The sequence below is a fragment of the Pleurodeles waltl genome, chromosome 3_1 (assembly GCF_031143425.1).
Source record: "Pleurodeles waltl isolate 20211129_DDA chromosome 3_1, aPleWal1.hap1.20221129, whole genome shotgun sequence".
Lineage (NCBI taxonomy): Eukaryota > Metazoa > Chordata > Amphibia > Caudata > Salamandridae > Pleurodeles > Pleurodeles waltl.
In genome coordinates, this window is record NC_090440.1 from 535,309,014 (window position 1) to 535,329,848 (window position 20,835).

The 20,835-nt window shown below is 46.6% G+C and overlaps 1 protein-coding gene across 1 annotated transcript in view; it reads left to right on the forward strand.

Moving 5' to 3' along the window:
- Positions 1-19,849, forward strand: part of CLN6 (CLN6 transmembrane ER protein) — a 34,231-nt gene extending 14,382 nt beyond the window's left edge. Inside the window, exon 7 of the mRNA XM_069222855.1 lies at positions 17,588-19,849. Within this exon, the coding sequence (XP_069078956.1) occupies positions 17,588-17,858 (271 nt within the window). The 3' untranslated portion in view covers positions 17,859-19,849. The remainder of the gene's footprint in view (positions 1-17,587) is intronic.
- The last annotated feature ends 986 nt before the right edge of the window (positions 19,850-20,835 follow it).

Sequence of the window (20,835 nt, forward strand, 5' to 3'; positions counted from 1 at the left end):
GGGAACAAACAGTTTTAAGTGCACTTATGTGCGTTGTAGTTGACTTCTGACTCAATATGCACATATTGTAAACCATTTCCAGGTAAACGGGAGGTGCAAAGAGTTAATCCCCTTTCCTCAAAACTTTGGGCCACTCCACTTATGTTTTTATGCGTTACATTTTGCTGATACTCTGTCCACCAGTTTATACAGATGGTCAAGACTCTAGTGTAAAGCACATCTGATTTAGTAATCTATACCTGGAAGATTATTTGAACTTTTAGCTACCAGAAGTGAGCTAAAGGTCCAAATCCTCCCAACAACCGATAGTGATGATTATTTCCAACACTTTGAACACGTTTTGTAAAAAAGTAACATCTGAAAACTGCTGATAGTTATTCACATCTGATTACTCTGAAGATTACTATTTAAATAATGGTGCAGTTGTGCCCATCTTCAGTTGTCACACTGTTCCATTTTTGGATCACATCCCATCTAGCTACCATTAAGGCCACATCACAGAAAAGTTGCAAATATTTGGCTAAAGATTGTTCACCCCAAATGCCTAACATGATAAGTTTCGGTTTGAGGTATATCTACCAAATATCCTATTACTCCAGAAGGGCCTCAGCCTAGGAGGACACTCCTATAACATGTGAATTAAGGAGCCCTGTAGAAAGAAGACTCTTGAGCACCTATCAGTAGGACATCCATTTATAGAAAAACGTTGTGTCTTTGTAAGGTATGCCCTGTGCAGGATTTTGTGTTGGACCAGTCTAAAGTATGCTCGTATTGCCACCTCCCTAGGGTAAAGACATGCCTCCCCCCACTCATTGTCCTCAAGCCTACATAGGTCTCCCTCCCAACGGTCTCGTGAGGGACTGGAGCGCTGGGGTGCTGTTCACCAGCAAGGTATTATACACTGCAGATATGGCATGCCGGTGCAAATGGGCGCAAAGTACCCTAAACTCTAGGCAACTCTCCTCTGGGAGTTCATCAACCTGTCCCAGATACCTCCTGACGAGGTGCCGGGCTTGGACATACCGCAGGTATTGGCTCCCGCCAATTCATATTCCACTGAAGCTTCTCAAAAGGGGTCAGGCCTCTCATATCCCAAACATCCCCTAACTTTGAGATCCCTAGAAGATCCGATTTGGTCCCCCCTCTGCTCAACTCTACTAGCAGTACCAATGTGTCAGGCTCCCTTAGGGGAGTTTCCAGCTTAAGGACACCTTGCCACCCGATATGTGCCATGGCCTTTTGCCAAGACCTGCTTGCCATGGCCGTGGGAGACGGAAGTCACGTCAGACGCTCTTTATGCTATAGTTGCCCAACATAAGTCCACGGTGCCATTCCTTTCTGATACCCTGCTAACAGCTCCGCAAATTACCAGTCATTGACAACCAATAGTAGAGATGGAGGACCGGGAGGGCAATACCCCGTCAAAGACCTTTCTGGTCAGGACCAACAGCGCTATTCTCAGGGTCCTTCCATCCCACAGTAGCAGTCTTGTTGTGGCTGACACTTGCTTGAAAAAAACTGTCCTTGACCTCAAACCGAGTTCTGGATGCCTCATAGAAATTTTAGCAGGTTTATCTTGTCATAGAGAGAGGCATGCCCTAGCAGTGATGGTGGCATTTTATTCCAGCGGACCATGTCTCTCCCCAAGGAGCCACCTTAGATTGTTACCAAAGAAAGCCAGGGGGTCAAGTATAACAAATATTCCAATGTGCCGAAACCCTTGCCTCTCAACTGGAACCGGGCAGCTCCAGCCATGTCCTGTCCATCATCTTGTGCGCTAATAAAGACAAGATTTATGCCAGTTATTATGTAGCCCGAATAGGAGCCGAAGAGCTCAAATATCTCCAATATTCAGTCAATGGAATCTTCCAGATCAGCCAAATACAGGAGGATGTTGTCAGCACAGAGTGAGACCACATTCCCCCAGTCATGCTCCCACACGTCCACCAACATTGTGTAGATCAGTTTCACCACCTGCTGCTTCACACAGTGAAAGAACTCTACTGGGAAACTGTTGGGGCCCAGAAATTTCCTTCCCCACCTCAACTGTGTCAAATCTCCTGCAACTTCCCCCTCCTGCAATTCATCCTCTAGGGATTTCACTGCCCCCTTATCCAGTTTCTCAATCAGAATATCCCAGAGAAAATCACTTAAATGATTGGAACAATCAACATCCCACTTGCTGGCACAGAGATCTGCCAAGTGGTCCGCAAAGGCCTGCGCTATTCCTGAGGCCGTGACTATGACTTCTCCAGTATCTGTTACTAATTTAGACCCACCTCCGGCCCTCTTCCTTCCTTGCAAACCACCCCAGCAGCTTCCCCACCTTCTTTCCATCCTCATACAGTGTATGCTGTTGACATTGAGTTAGGACCCCGCCTCTTGGTATGCCAACTCCTGATATTTGGCCCTTGCCACCTCAGTGCGGGTCTCTAGCTCTTCACTGGAACATGCTACAAATTGGGCTTCCCAGCCCAACAACTGCTCCTACTTGTCTCTACTGGCACTCTCCCTCTGTCTTTTTTCACCCACCGTTAGGCTATCATCTGACCACATATCAGAGCTTTATAGGACTCCCACATTGTAGCCCAGAGGATGAGCCCTCATTATCCTTGAAATAGGTCTCCTTGGCCTCCTGCACATATCTCTTTGAGGATCACTCTGTAAGGATCAGGGGTCCAAACTCTATCCCATCCCATGCCAATGAGCCACACCATGCCTACCACTTGCATAGTCAACAGAGAGTGGTATGAGATCCCCCTCAGCATGTATTGCACACTAATGCATCTGCCCAGCTGGGACCAGGAAATAATCTATTTGGGACATTGACTGAAGTGCATTGGCAGCATAAGAGAATTGCCTCTCTCTGGGGTGCCTGGCCTGGCATGGGTCTTCGAACCCCATCGCCTCCAAAAGAGCCGTCATTCTCACATGTTTCCTGGGGCTGTTTCCACCTTTGATCTTTCTGTCCCGCGTACCTTCCAACACAAGGTTCTCCATCACCTGATAAGGGAGGGATTTACACATTAGTATACAGGTGCTCCGGGAACCAGCTGTGAATTCCACTGTTTTGCAGGGAAAAGTAGAGCATATTTCAAATTCAGTCCTATCAAATGCTTTTTCACTCTGATAAATGTCTGCCTTTGAGGCTGGACAGCCGTGGTGTAGTCTGGGAAGACATTTATCCGATTATATTTGACCCATCAGGGACCCCCCTTCGTATGTGCCGCCTGCAGGATGTGGTCCTGATCTCTGAAATTAAGTAGTCTGGCAATTATAGGCCTGGGAGGGGCCCCCAGCGGGGGAGGTTGCCCTGGAACCCTAAATGCTTGCTAGACAGTGTACATGTTGGAAGCCTTCCCACTGAGCACCTCTTTCACCAGCCATGAGTTATGGGCTCTGTGTTGGGGCCCTCTGCACTTTCCAGTACCCCAACAATACGTATGTTGTTTCGCTGGAAGTGGCATTCCGTATCATCCATGTGAGCTGACAGTCTTTTGATTTCTGATTTCATCTGCCACATTTGCACAGTGAGGTCTGCAACCAAGGGAGACAGTTCAGTTAGGGAGCGTCGGGTCTCCCACTTCTCTGCCAATTTTTGGTGGTCGGCCCTGAGCAGGCCCATATCCTGAGCTGCTATCTTCATTTTCTGTTCCAATGACATTTTAGTATCACAGGTGGCCACAAAGATTCTGTCTGTGTGGGCCTCAAGCGGCGACTGCACCCCAGGATGCACATCCTCATCCAAATGTACATCAGAGGATTCAGCCCCCTGCACCTGTTTGACCTGCTTCAGGTGCACCATGGTTTTTTAGCAGTTTCTGGGAAGGCCACCAGGGTCTTGCACTGCACGAACAAGGCGGTTCACCGCTACAGCTCAGGCCGTTACCCAGTCTCTCCTTGGCCATCAGAATCAAAGGTGTCCATCCAGTTCCATGGGGCAGCTGCCACCCTAGTTCACGCTGTGTACAGCAACTCTCTATGCCAGGGAGAAGCCCCCGAGCCAGTCGTCTCTCTCTCGGGGTGGGAGCGTCCACCCCCTCTCCTGATGACTCCCAGATCCAACAAGTCACTCCAGGGCTTGGAAATCACCGTCAGGTCTTGCAGTTCTCTCCTCAGCTGAGCCTTGGCAGAGTACCGCCGCAATGAGCCATACTAGTGTTGCATTGAGCGCCAAAACCCTGCCACCAGGCAGCCACTGCTTCATCCTCATGACACCACAGGTAGGAAGTCACCGTGGCCAACTCCATACCATCTATGGATTGGGGGCCCTGACACCCCAGTCCAAGGATGGTGCCTCCAGCAGGCTGCCAGTACAGTCCACAAATTAGATTGGGCTTGGCTCACTGTCCATGGCCATGCCCCGGTAAATGCTTCGATCACTGAGGCCTATGTGATTCACAGCAGTGGCTCCCTACTGCTGCACATTTTCCGCTCAACCAAAGTTATCTTATGGACACTGTGCGGCCGCAGGCCACCAATGCAGTCTCGCCAGGGATTCAGGGGCCAACGTGCTGTCTACAAAAAAAGCACCCTTGACTACAAGGCCTCTGGTGTGTGTGGTGGCCGAATTTCACTGTAGTGCATCACCCTAACTTCACCATTGTCCCGGAGGATGAGAGGGGAGGCACTGTAGCCTCCTGCTGCATGTCAGCACCGCCAAGGACCGCCGGCTCCCTCATCAAGGCTTCAGACTCTGCACCACACCGCCTCTCATGTTTCATGGCTCACTGTTGCTAGAATTCGGGGGAGGTTGGCTCAGCCCTCAATGCACCACCCACGGCTTCCACGGGCTGTCAGGGCTACATGGACTCTGAATCTACTGGGAGTCACCCAGGATTATTGCTGCTGCAAGGCCCAGCAGAGCAGAACTCAGCAGAAACCGACTGCCACCACAGCACTCCAGGCCATGTCCCACCATGCAGCAACATTAGTGTCTATTAAACCACACACAAGAGGTTCTTATACAGTGTTTATCCTTAAATTAATTATTTAAAGGTGCTCTCTAATGTGATCATGACCGAAAAGGAGGCATAAGAAAGAAAAGTAATTGCCCATGGTCTCACAGTTCTGTCAAGCTGGGAAGCTGTGATTGAAAGCAAGGTCTGTGAGTGAGGGACCCTCAACTAGTTTTTGCTATGGATCCAACAAAAGTTACTGACTTTCCTAGGTATGTTATGCAAGTGCATTCAAAATGGCCATTGTTTTTCATTAGTTGGGTCAACAGCAGCGGAAGCACCCCTCTTCGTACAACAGTTACACCTTGGCCGGAAACAATGCAAGCTTCCCTCCTTCAGAGGACAGACATAGGGTAGTATCAGCACATGCCTTTCTCATCACTGGACAGTCAGACAACAGCAGTGCAAACCTAACTTCTTCACAGAACAGGGACAGTGTGGCAGTAGTAAATCAAGCTTCCATCTCTCATAGTGGGCAAAAAGTGCAATCTTCAGTTTCTGTAGAACAGGTTCAGCAGGGAGAACTAGTACGAGCTTTCTTTACACATGTACAGTTAAGGCATGAGTGATATGTAGGTAACAAGCGAAGCCAGTGGTTAACTCAGAAGAATATATAGGTGGATGGGTGAGTAAATATGTGAATTCTGATACCATTCTCACTTTGGTAATATTCGTAGTCAACATCCTGAAAGTTTTGCTGTCACTTGAAGACCTAATGTTTGTGTTGCTTGTTTGGTGTTCCATGTATTGAAGGGTAGTTGTTATCTAGTAAGGCATTGTTACTTGGAGTAGCCTCCCCACCAGCCTGATAACCATGCCTTCGACAGGCACACAATTGCCACCCCCTTCTAACAGGTTTTGAATATGTGTACACCATGCTCTGGGCAGTCCTCTGAGCCTTGGTGCTGCACTTGTTAAAAATGTTGAGGGCAGCTAGTGTATTTTATACAATCATTTGTATTTGTTGATGTAAGTTTACCTCAGCTATGCTAATTAAAACGATACAGCCTAGGGGGTAGGTGTATCAACGGAAATTGATTTGCCTTGCAATGATTATCCTTCATTTTGTGGCCTTCCAAAAATGCGTAGTCCACCTGCATAAAAATACAACCTGTCCATGCTGAAACTCCCAGGCAGGCCTTTGAATGCATTGTGTATCTTGCAGCAGCCTGCCACCTAGAGGGCTGTACTCATAGGTACACCAGTGTAACCTTCCTTAATTGCCTAGAGGCCCCGTTCCTTCTTCAGCTCCCGATTTTCTCTCATCCCAGACATAGTCATGTCTCGCTGGGGTCTTGGTGCACTTTGCAGGGGCCACTGTAGTGTCGGCAATGGCCAACACTGGGCAGAAATAAACATAACGCACTCGCAATGTTTGGTTACTCGTGGCAGGGTGAGTCCTTTGGCTGCACGTTACGGTTCTGACCTGGTGCCTTTCTAACGCCGCCTCTAGCCACACCCTCGACCACGCCTTTATTTATACATCATATCACATGACCATGGTAGAGAATAACAAGCAAAAACGGGGGTGGGCATAGGGCTAAACTACACTTCGGCGTTCCTCCTGTCCCATCATTATTGGTAGTGCCCAGTGACCAGTTTCCTCACTGGCGCAACACTACATTCCTCCTAAAAATCAAAACAGCACACATATATCACAGACTCTTGAGTCACGCATCCAGCAGGTGATCACGTAGCCTCACCGATGGGGCAGGGTTGCTACGCAAATTGTATCTAGTGCCCTAGGACCTGCCGGGACCAGTGCCTTGACTTGAGTTATTCAAAGTCATAGGATCTTGAGCGGGGACATGTGAGGCATCCTCCAACACTCCGGGACTAGGTACATCATAGTCATCACCATCAGGTAATGACGACAGATCATCTGTCACTACTGGTGAGGAATGAAATCTCTTAAATAGAGATATGTTGCTTGTCACTATGTCAGTGCCATGTTGAGCCACCACTGAAGATCCATTGATTGTCCATGGAACTGGGTTAAAGGGCATGCAGAATGTACTGCCTGGGGACAGTTCTCTTAGCAACAATGATCGCCAACTTTGAGGTCCAACTATCGAGCCCGTTGCCAGCGACTGGCGTAGCGATTCGTAGCAGATCGTCGGTCTTGGACCTGGTCAGGATCTATGGAATTGGGGACCCACCACCGTTGATATGGGATGGAGTCAGCCACTGCCCTCCCAAATACCACATGCCCAAGGGCCCCACTCGTGGTGGAGTGAGGGGTCTGGCGGTAGTTTTGCAAGAATGAATACACTGCATATTCACTGGGCTGACCACTAGCATGGATAATGCGTATTACCTCGTTTAATGTTCTCATGAAGCGTTTGACTTTGCCGTTGGGCTGGGGCCACCTTGGTGTGATCAGTCAATGTCGGATGCCAGCATTTTCAAAATATCCTGCCAGTTCTTGACTCTGAAAGGGCGGGCCGTTGTCAGTCTTGATTTCGGAGATGAGACCTTGAGTGGCCATGATTTTCTCAATACGTGGTATCACCACCTTTGCTGTAAGAGCAGGAATGATCTCTACTTCAGGGTATTTTGAAAAGTCATTGATCATGACCATGGTGTGTCGGCCATCTGGGAGGCTCCCAAAGTCAAGACTAGCTGATACCCAGGGTGACTTGGGACTGGGCTCAGATCCAACGGGAGTCAGTCGGCTAGGTTCTCCAGATGCTTGGCACCATTCACATGACCTCACCACACTTTCTACTTGTTCTTCCATGAGAGGAAACCATACCTTGGACTTCGGACTACTTTTGGTCTTAACCATGCCCTGGTGACAACTCAGGATGTGATGGATGATGGGATTACTAGCCCGCACCCTCTGAGGAGACATCCATCAGCATCCACTGTTAGCTCATCCCAACGTGTTACAAGCTTCCTAGGATTCGCTGGGAGACAGAAGTTAGGGTTGGCAACTGCTTCTTCACCACAAACCAATGGTTGTTCTGGATTTCTTTCAATGCCTTCTGAAGGCCTTTGTCACAGGCCGTTGCTTGGACTATCTCACCCACGGATACGGGCAGTGGCCTGGACCTATCCGAGATATATTTGACATATTCTTCTGTTTCATCCGCTTCATGGATTTCACTATCTGAGGCTGCTCTGGGGTGTCTTGACAGATAACCTGCAGGATTATCGGACCCCGGACGGTATTCCAACTGACACCTATAGTCTTGTAATTGGAGCATCCATTTCTCGATCCGAGGAGGGGTTTTGATGCTGTGCCATTGAACAGGGGTATGAGAGGTTTATGGTCGGTCGTTACTAGGAATGGGTGGCCATAAACATAAATGTGGAAATGTTTACAGCCCCAGTGCACCGCAGTTGCTTCCTTTTCTATTTTCGAGTATCTTTGCTCAGTTTTGGTTAAAGATCTACTTGCAAAAGCTACCGGGGACCAGTCATCACCGTTTTGCTTCTGAAACAGCACAGCCCCTAATCCTTTTGGTCCGGCATCGACTGCGACTTTGGTTTCCTTACAAAGTACCTCAGAGTTGTGCCACTGGACAGGGTGTCCTTAATAGCTTTAAATGCTGCTTGTTGGGCTGAATTCCAGGTCCATGGCTTTGACGATTTTGTCAGGTTTCGGGGAGGTTGAGTTAGAGATGACAAATCCTTAATAAATCGGCCACAGCAGTTCACCATGCCTAAAAAACTTCTGACCTCCGTCACACAGGTAGGAGGGGTGCCTCTTTGACATCTCACACTTTAGCTGGGTCAGGTGCTACCCCGTCGGCTGAGAACACGTACCCAAAGAATTGTATTTGGTTTGTCAGGAACTCGTACTTTCTGCGGTGAAGGGTCAAACCTGACTCTTGGATTCTGCGTAGTACATTTCTGAGCCGTGAGTGGTGTTCCGCTATAGTTGGCACGTGAATCAGGATTTCATCGCTGACACTGATTGTGCCTGGCAGGTCTGCCAATAGTTTGTGTATCACATTTTGGAAAGCCTCGGCTGCACTGGAGATTCCAAAGTTCAACCGATTGTATCCCCTCAAACCTACATGTATGGAGAACGTTGTGATGTAACGCGATTCTTTATACAATATCAGCTGGTGGTATCCTGACCGTAGGTCGAACTTTGAGAACCAGCAAGACCCACTGAGCTCACCTATTATGTCATCAATCGTAGGTGTTAGGTGTCTTCTCGTTTGATGGCGTCATTGGGGAGGCGCATGTCCACGCAGATGCGGACCTCTCCAGGTTGTTTAGGTTTTGGCGCTACTACGATTGGTGAGACCCAGGGCATTGGTCCTGTCACCCTCTCTATGATGCCAGCTTTTTTTAGGTGATCCAGCTCTTTTTCCACCTGTGGTCTGAGGTGGAACGCAATGCGCCGGTGGCAAAGTGCGACAGGTTGCACGCTTTTGTCAATGTGTAACTTCACCTCCTTGTTCCTCAAACACCCGATTCCTTCAAACACATCTTGGTATTGGGTGAGGAGTTCTGTCACTGATTCCCGGTGTATGCCAAATGCAAAAGTGGCCACTCCTAGGTCTTCCGCTGTCTTCCAACCCAATAACATTCTGTGTCCTTCCTCAGCTACGTACACTTTTGTGTGGATAGTTTTGGACTCATACGTGATGGTGGTTTGGAAGACGCCTTTCAGGGCAAGCGGTGAATTCTGTCCTTAGGCATACACTTTGACCTTAGCCTTGGTCAAGACTGGGATTGGAGCCATCTGACGGTACTCATTGGCAGCAAGAATGTTAATAAACGCTCCCATGTCGACAACCGCTGGAATTGCGTGGGTGCCAACTTGGACTTGGCACCTTGGTAGTTTCTTTGATGATTGGGTAGTATTTCCAACTGTAAGTAGCGAATTAATGATGTGCTCTTCGGCTTCATCATCGTCCATGTCGCTACCGTGTTCCGATTTGCTTGTCGTGTGTTGACGGATGCACTGCCACTGCGGGTCTTAGTTGACCTGCATACTTTTACAAAATGGTGTAGCTTCCTGCAGCCTGCACATTTCTTTCCCCTTGCTGGGCATTCAGTTGGCCTGTGTGATGGTCGCTTATACGTGCAATGTTTTGCTTTGCTCATGGGTGTGACCACCAAATTGACAGCCTCCTCTTTAATAGGTCTTTGTAGGGCTGCCTGCATATGAGATACTCGGGTTTTTGACAATTCTTTTGTGCGTCCCATCATGAGCATGTCGGGCAGGGACCTTCCTGACTCTTCAAGGATCCGTTCTCTGAGCTTTATCAACGCACGCCCTTGTATTATTCGCCCTCTTATCTGTTCTGCTTCGTCTTCGAATCTGCATGTACTGGCCAGGTCTCTCAACCTCATGTGGAATGAGTCTATTGACTCTTCTGCTTGCTGTCGGGCTTGTCTGAATACGAAACACTCATAATCAGTGTTGGCCATGGGCTCAAAGTGTCTATTTAGGGCAGCTATCAGTGTGGTGTGCGTTTTGGGGGCGTCTTCAGGGAGGTTTTTTGAGATTTTGTAAATGTTTTTACCTCCTAAATGAAGAATCATGGCATGCTTCTGAGCGTCCCCCACCTCGGTCGCTTCAAAAAATAGTAGTACCCTCTCCACCCAGTCTCTCCACCTTTGAGCTTGTGCTGAAGGGGCTCCTTCGACAACGAAGGGTTCTACAGGTGAAATGACGGCCATGATGTGAGTGGGTAGGTAAGTCTCCCTCGTGGTAAGTCTTTAGTTGTGCTAGAAAGCGCCTCTGCACTTAATAGGGCTTCAAAATGTTCCCATTGTAGGGCTGTGCACGGGAGCAAGCCCTGCACAGTCACCAATGGGTTACTGGCGAAATGTGCAGATTTTCTGGATGGCCGTGTGTGCTAAACCTCTCACTTGCAGAACTGTAAGTAGTGTTGGGGCTGTACAGCCTGAAAGATGGCCTCGCACTGGGGCCGCTGTTATGCGGTGGTGCGGTAACAGCAGGCTCAGGGGCGTGGTAACAGCAGGCTCAAGGGAGTGCTTAGACATGGTGGGCGGAGGCGACAATGCAGGCCTTGAGTAGAGCGGCGTGCCCCGTGATCGGGTTACCATCCGCGTCTGCAGCAGAGTAGGTGCAGCACTCACCGGGTTGGGTGCGGTCGGGGCGGGCGGCGTCACGCAGTAGGGCAGGGCAGCCTGGATGCCGAGCTCAATCTTCAGTCCACGTTGCACTAGCACTGCGATCGGAGTGGCTGCCATGGGACAGGCAGCACAGCAGGTGCAGCCCTTCGTTGCCAAATTGTAGTGTTGGCGATGGCCAACACTGGGCAGAACTAAATATAACGCACTCGCAATGTTTGGTTACTCGTGGCAGGGTGAGTCCCCTGGCTGCACGTAATGGTTCTGACCTGGTGCCTTTCTAATGCCGCCTTGAGCCACACCCTCGACCACGCCTTTATTTATACATCATATCACATGACCATGGTAGAGAATAACAAGCAAAAACAGGGGGGAACATAGGGCTAAACCACCAGTCCTATCATTATTGGCAGTGCCCAGCAACCAGTTACCTCACTGGCGCGACACTACAGCCGCAAGGCGACGTGTTTGCAATTAACAAAATTACAGCACATACATATGTAAATGAATACAGCACTTTTGAACATAATACAGAAAGGGGCACACTGGCGAAAATCTCGTTTTAAATCTCTATCCCTTTGATATTTAACAAAAGTGTATGGCTTTTGTGGAAATTATAGGGTTCAATTCAAGAGTAACTGGGGCGCAGTTACTTTTTGCGATTCTCTCATTTTCTGAAATAATCGAGCAGTCAGGTGAATATGGATTAAAAAGGAGTTCAGCAGAGTATTCGCTCTAGCCTAAATCTTCCTGGAGGCTCATTCGCACTTCAGCTCGTTCGCCCACACCTGTTGTAGTGCCTTTCCCATTTCAGATGGATGGCATGTGAGGCACACATGTTCATCCTGTAACACATACCCATGTGCCCGGAGCTTCATTTGTTTAAAAAACAAAATATATATATATATATATATATATATATATATATATATATGTGTTCAATGGCATGTGTAGCTGCAGATACACATGCAGTGCACTGTTTCTTCCATCTAGTGCTGGGATATATATATATATATATATATATATATATATATATATATATATATATATATATATATATATATATATATATATATATAAATAAATGCTAGGGTCCTCATCAGAAGGCCACTTCCCCTTGCACCGCCCGGTGCCTGCGCGGCCAAGTACAGTAACAGCATAACTACTAACCATCACACTCATATAGGTGTGACATTTCTGACAATGACATGCCCCCGAAACTCAAAGAATGGCTTTGGCGGCAGGTATTAATAACTTTGAATGTTTATTGAATTAAGAAGCAACTGTTGTGCTCGTCTCTAAAGTTGACAAATAGCTCCAACACCATGTAGCAGATCGTTTTAAGAGTCGGTGTTAAAAGTTGAGCGCCGATGCCGAGCACTGGAAACCATGGGTGGTCTTCTATCTTGGCTGTCAGTCAGTAAGGCACAGACATTCACCCTTGATCATTGTATACCTGTTTTTTTTTATTTATTTCGCAGGTTCCTGACCCTCTAAAGGACATATATCCTTATTTTTTATTGTTGTGCTTTTTCCTGGTGAATGCCCCTGTTTCCAAGAGGAACAGATGCCCACATTTATTCTTTTCCGACCATGGCCCTGACCCCGAGGAACACACACTCCCCTGTAAGAAGTGCTGGAATCAGAAAAAATTGTAGTCCATAAATGGGTTGGGGTGTCAAGGTGTGGCAGAGAAAAGGGGATGGGGGCACAAGGGGCAGAGCTTGAAAACCAGAGTCTGACGGGCAACATATGCATATATTTTAAAAAATCTTCTGCAAAGAAATTGGCAACAAGAAGCAAAGTGACAGTAAATGTGTTCTAATGTATTTACTTGGCCATAAAGAGGCTGCATTTTAAATATTTTACTGGGTTAAGACACCTGCTGTAGAAATCTTTGTGTGGCCAGCAATTTTGAGGAGATTGTAATAGGAGTAAGCCATCTCTGGTGGTTATTGCACTTCTGGGAGAGTTCTGTGGTTTGTCCACTCACAGTTTTGCCTCAAAGTAGCATAGAAAGTTAATGTGCTTGCTGCAACACGTCATGCAGATCACAGATTTGTACTTTATGTGGGCGACTACTTTTGACAAAGAGATCATTTTATTTCCAGTTCATAATTTGCAATCCTTCTGATATAGCACAGTGGTCTATTACTGGCATCAAGGAGCCGTATGCAAACTGCAAGACATGGGTTTAGATCCCTATTTTTTCTTCTCGATGTTTTGTTATTCTAAGATTGCAAAGAAGGGTTCCTTTGGAAAGTAATAAAGTCTTGTTACCTTGTTACTACAGGCATCCCCAATCACTGTGGTACATTTTATGTCCAGTCTTTGTATTTCTCCCAACCATTCACACTTAGTATATAATGTATATAAGTATGGACAATATGTGATTCCTACACCTTTTAACCCTCATTTTTTATTATAAAATTTCCTGTACATTGATTTAAACACTTGTATGATTTATTGTGTCTATATATGATGTTAAGCGGTCCAACACCCTACACTGGGATGAATAGTGCTATAAAAGACTTAAATGCACAAAATAGTTATTTTTTTTTTTATTATTAGTGTAATTACTCATACACACAGATGCAACTGGCATTTTTACAATGCAGACACATCTCTTACATAAGTGGATTGAACAATGTGAAAAACCTGCCTCTAAGTCATAGTTTCTCTTACGTTTTTTGTGACTTGATAACAGATGGCTCCCAGCCTTAGTGATACTTCACTTCAACAAAAGAAAGGCTGATGACCCTTCAAAACAGGCCTTTGTGGCCTCAGGAAAAAGAAGAACACCCCTTTGCCGTCACCAGGATGCTGCCCCAACGAATGGAAAGCAGACAACATGCGGCGCTGCTGAATTGTTTCCTGGTGTAAAATTACACCAGGACAAATTCAGCATATATCCCAAGCAGCTGCCAGAACTGGGATCTGGCAGGATCCCTGTAAACATCTTCTCCTGTCTCTCCCTATCTCAGAGACCTGGTCTTTTGAACAGAAGATGTTCACCCATTTCCCATGACTATTCCCGGCCCAGATACACGCCCCTATGAGGCATCCAGTGTTGTGCTTTTTCTTGTCCCACATACGCATCGCTAATCCATCTCTTTTCCTTGCTCAGAGACCACTGTAACTGATACTCACTTTTAACACATGTTCGTGTCTCTTTTGTGTCTCAGATACTCACTCATAACCCACATATTTTCCCTACTCAGGTGCCTGGTCACCGAGGATATATTCTCACCGCTGGCCCATGTTTGAGTTTTTTGCAGGATCATATTGTAGGAGGCTGGCCTGGCAGTGCATACCAGAGGTACTTACACCTTGTGCCAGGTCCAGTTATCCCTTATTAGTGTAGAAGAGGTGTTTCTAGCAGCTTAGGCTGATAGAAGGTAGCTATGGCAAAGCTGTTTAGGCTGAACCAGGAGACATGTAAAGCTCCTACTATACCACTGGTGTCATATGCACAATATCATAAGAAAACACAATACACAGAAGTACTAAAAATAAAGGTACTTTATTTTTATGACAATATGCCAAAAGTATCTCAGTGAGTACCCTCGGTATGAGGATAAGTTATATACACAAGATATATGTACACAAACCAAAATTAGGTAATAGCAAGAAAAGTAATGCAAACAGTGTAGAATTACAGTAGATTGCAATAGGAGCACATAGGTATAGGGGCAACACAAACCATATACTCCAAAAGTAGAATGCGAACCACGAATAGACCCCAAACCTATGTGAGCTTGTAGAGGGTCGCTGGGGCTGTAAGAAAACAGTGAGGGTTAGAAAAATAGCCCACCCCAAAACCCTGAAAGGTAGGTGTAAAGTGCACCTACTACCCCCAGAGAACACAGAAGTCGTGATAGGGGGATTCTGCAGGAAGAACAAACACCAGCAATGCAACAACAGTGGATTTCCGGACCTGAGTACCTTTAAGACAAGGGGACCAAGTCCAATAGTCGCGACAGTGTCGAGAGTGGGCAGGAGCCCAGGAAATGCCAGCTGAGGGTGTAAGGAAGCTGCCACCGTATGGAAGAAGCTTGGAGTTCTGCAAGAAAGAAGAGAGCTAGGGACTTCTCCTTTGGAAGACGGATGTCGCACGTCACGATGAAGCTTGCAGAGGTGTTCCCACGCAGAAAGACCGCAAACAAGCCTTGCTAGCTGCAAGGGTCGCGGTAGAGGTTTTTGGGTGCTGCTGTGGCCCAGGAGGGACCAGGATGTCGCCACTTGGAGGAGGAGACAGAGGGGGGGCGCCCAGCAACTCAGGGAGCCCTCACAGAAGCAGGCAGCACCTGCAAAAGTACCTGAACAGGCACTTGGAAGGAAAGTGAACCGGAGTCCACACGAAGTCACAAAAGGGAGCCCCACGACGCTGGAGGACAACTCAGAAGGTTGTGCACTCCAGGAAGGAGTGCCGGGACCCAGACTTGGCTGTGCACGAAGGAAATCCTGGAAGAGTGCACATGAGCCGGAGCAGCTGCAAATTACGCGGTACCCAGCAATGCAGTCTAGCATGGGGAGGCAAGGACTTACCTCCACCATACTTGGACTGAAGAGTTACTGGACTGTGGGAGTCACTTGGACAGAGTTGCTGAGTTCCAGGGACCACGTTCGTCAGGATGAGAGGGGACCCAGAGGACCAGTGATGCAGTCTTTTGGTGCCTGCGTTAGCAGGGGGAAGATTCCGTCGACCCACAGGAGATTTCTTCAGAGCTCCTGGTGCAGGGAGGAGGCAGGCCACCCCCGGAGCATGCACCACCCGGAAACAGTTGAGAAAGCCGGCAGGATGAGGCGATACAAGGTTGCTAGTAGTCGTCTTGCTACTTTGTTGCGGTTTTGCAGGCATCCTGAGCAGTCAGTGGTCGATCCTTTGGTAGAAGGTGAAGAGGGAGATGCAGAGGAACTCTGGTGAGCTCTTGCATTTGTTATCTAAAGAATTCCCCAAAGCAGAGACCCTAAATAGCCAGAAAAGGAGGTTTGGCTACCTTGGAAGGAGAATTGGCTACCAAGCGAGGTAAGAGCCTATCAGAAGGAGCCTCTGACGTCACCTGCTGGCACTGGCCACTTAGAGCAGTCCAGTGTGTCCCTTGCACCTCTAAATCTAAGATGGCAGCGGTCTGGGACACACTGGGGGAGCTCTGGGCACCTCCCCTGGGAGGTGCAGGTCAGGGGAGTGGTCACTCCCCTTTCCTTTGTCCAGATTCACGCCAGAGCAGGGCTGGGGGATCCCTGAACCGTTGTAGACTGGTTTATGCAGAGATGGGCACCATCTGTGCCCATCAAAGCATTTCCAGAGGCTGGGGGAGGCTACTCCTCCCCAGCCCTCACACCTATTTCCAAAGGGAGAGGGTGTTACACCCTCTCTCAGAGGAAGTCCTTTGTTCTGCCTTCCTGGGCCAGGGCTGCCTGGTCCCCAGGAGGGCAGAAACCTGTCTGAGGGGTTGGCAGCAGCAGCAGCTGCAGTGGAGACCCTGGTAAGGCAGTTTGGCAGTACCCGGGTACTATGCTAGAGACCCGGGGGATCATAGAATTGTCACCCTAATGCCAGAATGGCATTGGGGTGACAATTCTATGATCTTAGACATGTTACATGGCCATGTTCGGACTTACCATTGTGACGCTATACATAGGTATTGACCTATGTATAGTGCACACGTGTAATGGTGTCCCCGCACTCACAAAGTCCGGGGAATTTGCCCTGAACGATGTGGGGGCACCTTGGCTAGTGCCAGGGTGCCCACACACTAAGTAACTTTGCACCCAACCTTCACCAGGTGAAGGTTAGACATATAGGTGACTTATAAGTTACTTAAGTGCAGTGGTAAATGGCTGTGAAATAATGTGGACGTTATTTCACGCAGGCTGCACTGGCAGGCCTCTGTAAGAATTGTCAGAGCTCCGTATGGGTGGCAAAAGAAATGCTGCAGCCCATAGGGATCTCCTGGAACCCCAATACCCTGGGTACCTCAGTACCATATACTAGGGAATGATATGGGTGTACCAGTATGCCAATGTGAATTGGTCAATTTAGTCACTAGCCTGTTAGTGAGAGATTTGGAAAGCAGAGAGAGCATAACCACTGAGGTTCTGGTTAGCAGAGCCTCAGTGAGACAGTTAAGCATCACACAGGGAACACATACAGGGCACATACTTATGAGCACTGGGGCCCTGGCTGGCAGGGTCCCAGTGACACATAGACTAAAGCAACATATATACAGTGAAATATGGGGGTAACATGCCAGGCAAGATGGTACTTTCCTACACATAAATGGTCTCCTCTGGGATAATTGCTCACTTCTTACCCATGTTTTTTCCTAACTCATGGACTCCTCTCTAACCCTGGCTTTTGTATGTTTTCCAGTCTCCAGCACCTGGCCCTAACAGGAACAGCTACTCACCTGTAACCCTTATCTTTTTGTCTCTCAAAGTCTTCCTCCCCGACGGACAGCTACTCACATCTAACCCATGTTTATATGTCCTTTCCTGTCTAATATACTATGTCCCCTGAGAGACGAATACTCACCTCTATCCCATTTCTTTTCCTGGCTCAGGTACCTGGTCACCGAGGGACAGATCTTCATGCTGTACATCTTCACCTTCTTTGCCATGATGGCCCTCATCATGCGTCAGAAGCAGAAAGGCCTGGTTTTGGATAGCAACGGCCTCTTCCTGCTGTATTGCTTCAGCAGTGCCCTGGTCCTCATCGGTATCTGGGTCGCATGGCTCTGGAATGACCGTGTGCTGCGGAAAAAATACCCTGGTGTGATCTACATCCCAGAGCCTTGGGCCTTCTACACTTTGCACATCAGCAACCTTCATTGACCCCAGGCTGTACGGGGATAGGGGTGTGCACGAAACAATTTACTCTCCATTGCGGCCCTTCCCTGGGCTATGAACATTTTTCAGAAGAGATGCTACATGACCCTGACTGCTCTCAAGCTCAGAGGCAGACACACATGTTTTAAAAAGTGTCATCAGACCAAGGGCTTAAGTGAGGGTTTTGCATTGGACCAAAGAAAGGTTCTCTCTTGTCAGTTTCAGGGGGTCCTAATATCAGCTCCGCTGATTCTGACATCTCATGCACCTCTTTTTTCTGCTCTTGAAGAATAAACTAGAATTGAACTCGGACTACAGTATAATTCGAGTGTGGCTTAGAACAATGGTGTGAAAATCTCACATTTGTATTGCTTTGAAATTGATTCTGGCTTTTGTATTCCACTGGCATAAAAACTGGCACCCAGACTCACTCATATTGGCAACGGTCCAAATGCTACCCCTAAGCAATTTTGTAGCATTCTTTTCATTTAGATTTTTTAAGGGGTCTAACTGCATTAATGACCGTAGGATACCGTTTTATTTTTGCAAATACTAACCAGCTTCTCCAGTCTTGAGGGCTTTGACTAAAGCATTAACTACACCTTAAATGGTAACCAGCCAATACACTAACGGGCTGTTAGATGCATCCTCATTTCAGACATAAATTTCCTGAAAGGCCGCAAAGGTGTGGGAAGATCCAATGAGGTCTTACCTTGCTCAGCATGATCTGCCTTGGTTCACATAACGCAGAATGCTCATTTTAGAAAAGAAGATGGAAAGGTCTCTTTACCACTGCGGATTACTCTTCTTTGGTAAATTCATATGCACTTTACAGAATCCTAAATTAGGACAGGTCGGGATATTCTTATTCCAAGCAGAAGCTTTGGCTGAGCAAAGGGATGCTCCCAGACCAGTGGTTCACAAACTGTTCAAAAGCACGACCCAATTTTTTTAGAACGACAAAGGATCGTGACCTACCTCGCTTTAATGAACATGAAGCTGGTGACTTTTTAACATAACTAAAGTATTGTAGCACACTGTCATATACAGACAGCACATTTTCCATTCATTCAAATAAACACAAAATGTACGCAGACATACGGTTTTACTGATAAAACTATATTGTGCACAATTGATGATGTGTGTAAATCAGGTTTCAGTGAGAATTTATCATTCGTACATTATCAAGTAAAGTGTCTAGATTTGTTTTGATCCTATTAAAATCTGTTTCCTTCACACTTTAAACTTACAAAGAAATTCTGCTTCATTTTTACTTTTCTAACTGCTGAATGTGTACAGCATATTTACCAGTTATTTACATTATGTTGTGTGACAAAAAATTACATCCTTCAGCCTTTCATTTCACACTTACTGTACCCCAGCAAGATTGTCACATAGTTATTTTTACTTTTCTTTCTCTGATTGTATAGTGAGAAGAGTTTGTAAACACCAGTCCCCATGTTAAAAAAATTAGCAGCAATTTGTCAGAAGACATATCCTGACATCTGACATCTATCTTTGAAGTGCAGCAAATGTGACCAGATATAGACTTAAAGTGCGTCGTTATTTATTGTTTTGACTTTTGGAACCCACCAGTGGGTCGCGATTCACAGTTTGGGAAACTCTGTTCTAGACCAGCTTCCAGATGATGAACTCTTTTCTGGTAAAGGGAGCTAATGCTGTTTCACCTCTCAATGCATGTCGAAGACAAAGAACATATAGCTGAAGGCGAAGCAGATTCTTCATCACTGCAGCAGGGGAGGGCACCATGGAAAGACTAATTGGGCCCGGTAGGACTTAACTAGATATCCCTGTGTGCACTGTGTCACACACCAGCCTTGTCTGTATGATTATGAACTGTGACATATTTCTTTTGCCCTTTCCAGCCTGGGTTGGTGTGCTAATGTTTGTGATAAAAAATGTAATTTAATTTTGTGTGCATATTTTCATGTGCCTTGTTCATTATAAATAAATAAAACGATGAATAAAGGAGGGTATCTACTGATGTATTGTGTATTATTCAATGGAACTGATTATCATCCTTCCCTCAGAGCATATCTCCTTCTGTCCTTTCACACCGTACTACTTCAGACCCTCGGGCTCGCATTCAGTAACCAGACTGTCCACTCACATATTTAGGGAAACTGATCCTCTTTCCTTGGCCTGTTACTCACCCAATGTGCTAGCCTGTCTACCAAGTGACAGTAACACAAGTTGGACTATGATCCAGACCTCCACAGAGTAGTGATTAAGTCATAAATGTTTTTCATGTGTTATAGCCGACTGTCTTCGATGGACTTGTGACTACTTCCTAATGTACAATACAGCTATTATATGACAGCATATTTCCCCTGCTGCAATATGTTCCTATTGCCTTTTCTGACACATGGTCATCTCTTCAATTTCAAATGTATTCAAAATTTAGGTATTTCAATGGTTGAACTGATGTTTAAAGGTCAAGCATTAAAGAACAACTGATGGGAAGGAGTATCATCACAATGCCTACTAATATGAAATAAAAGAATGCAGCAATTGTTTAAAACAAATTAAGAGTGGCTCGGTGTAAACGTTCACACTGCTTGCAACATATTTATTTTTGAAAACCCTTACTAATGGGTTGGTGGTATTTTTTTCGACAAAAAAAAGAGTGCATTTAAGAAAGTACATGTTAAACACATTCAAACAACTTACTTCAAAGGGTTCCCTAGTTTAAATACGTAAATGACAGGTCTTTCGTAGTGCAACTATGATAAGATACTCAAATAGCTGCAGGTTTTCAAACATACAATGTTTACAGACATATGCAGAAATGGCCCATACTTTGTAATCTGCCTTTGTAGCTTTGTATTTCCAGTGGGACAAATAAAATGGGCATCAGTTTGTAGGGATAACAAGCACTCAATGAGTCATTCAGACCTGGCATGGAACAAGTTGAGATGTTTGCATTATTTATGATTCTTTGTGAATGGTAGCTTTAATGGCC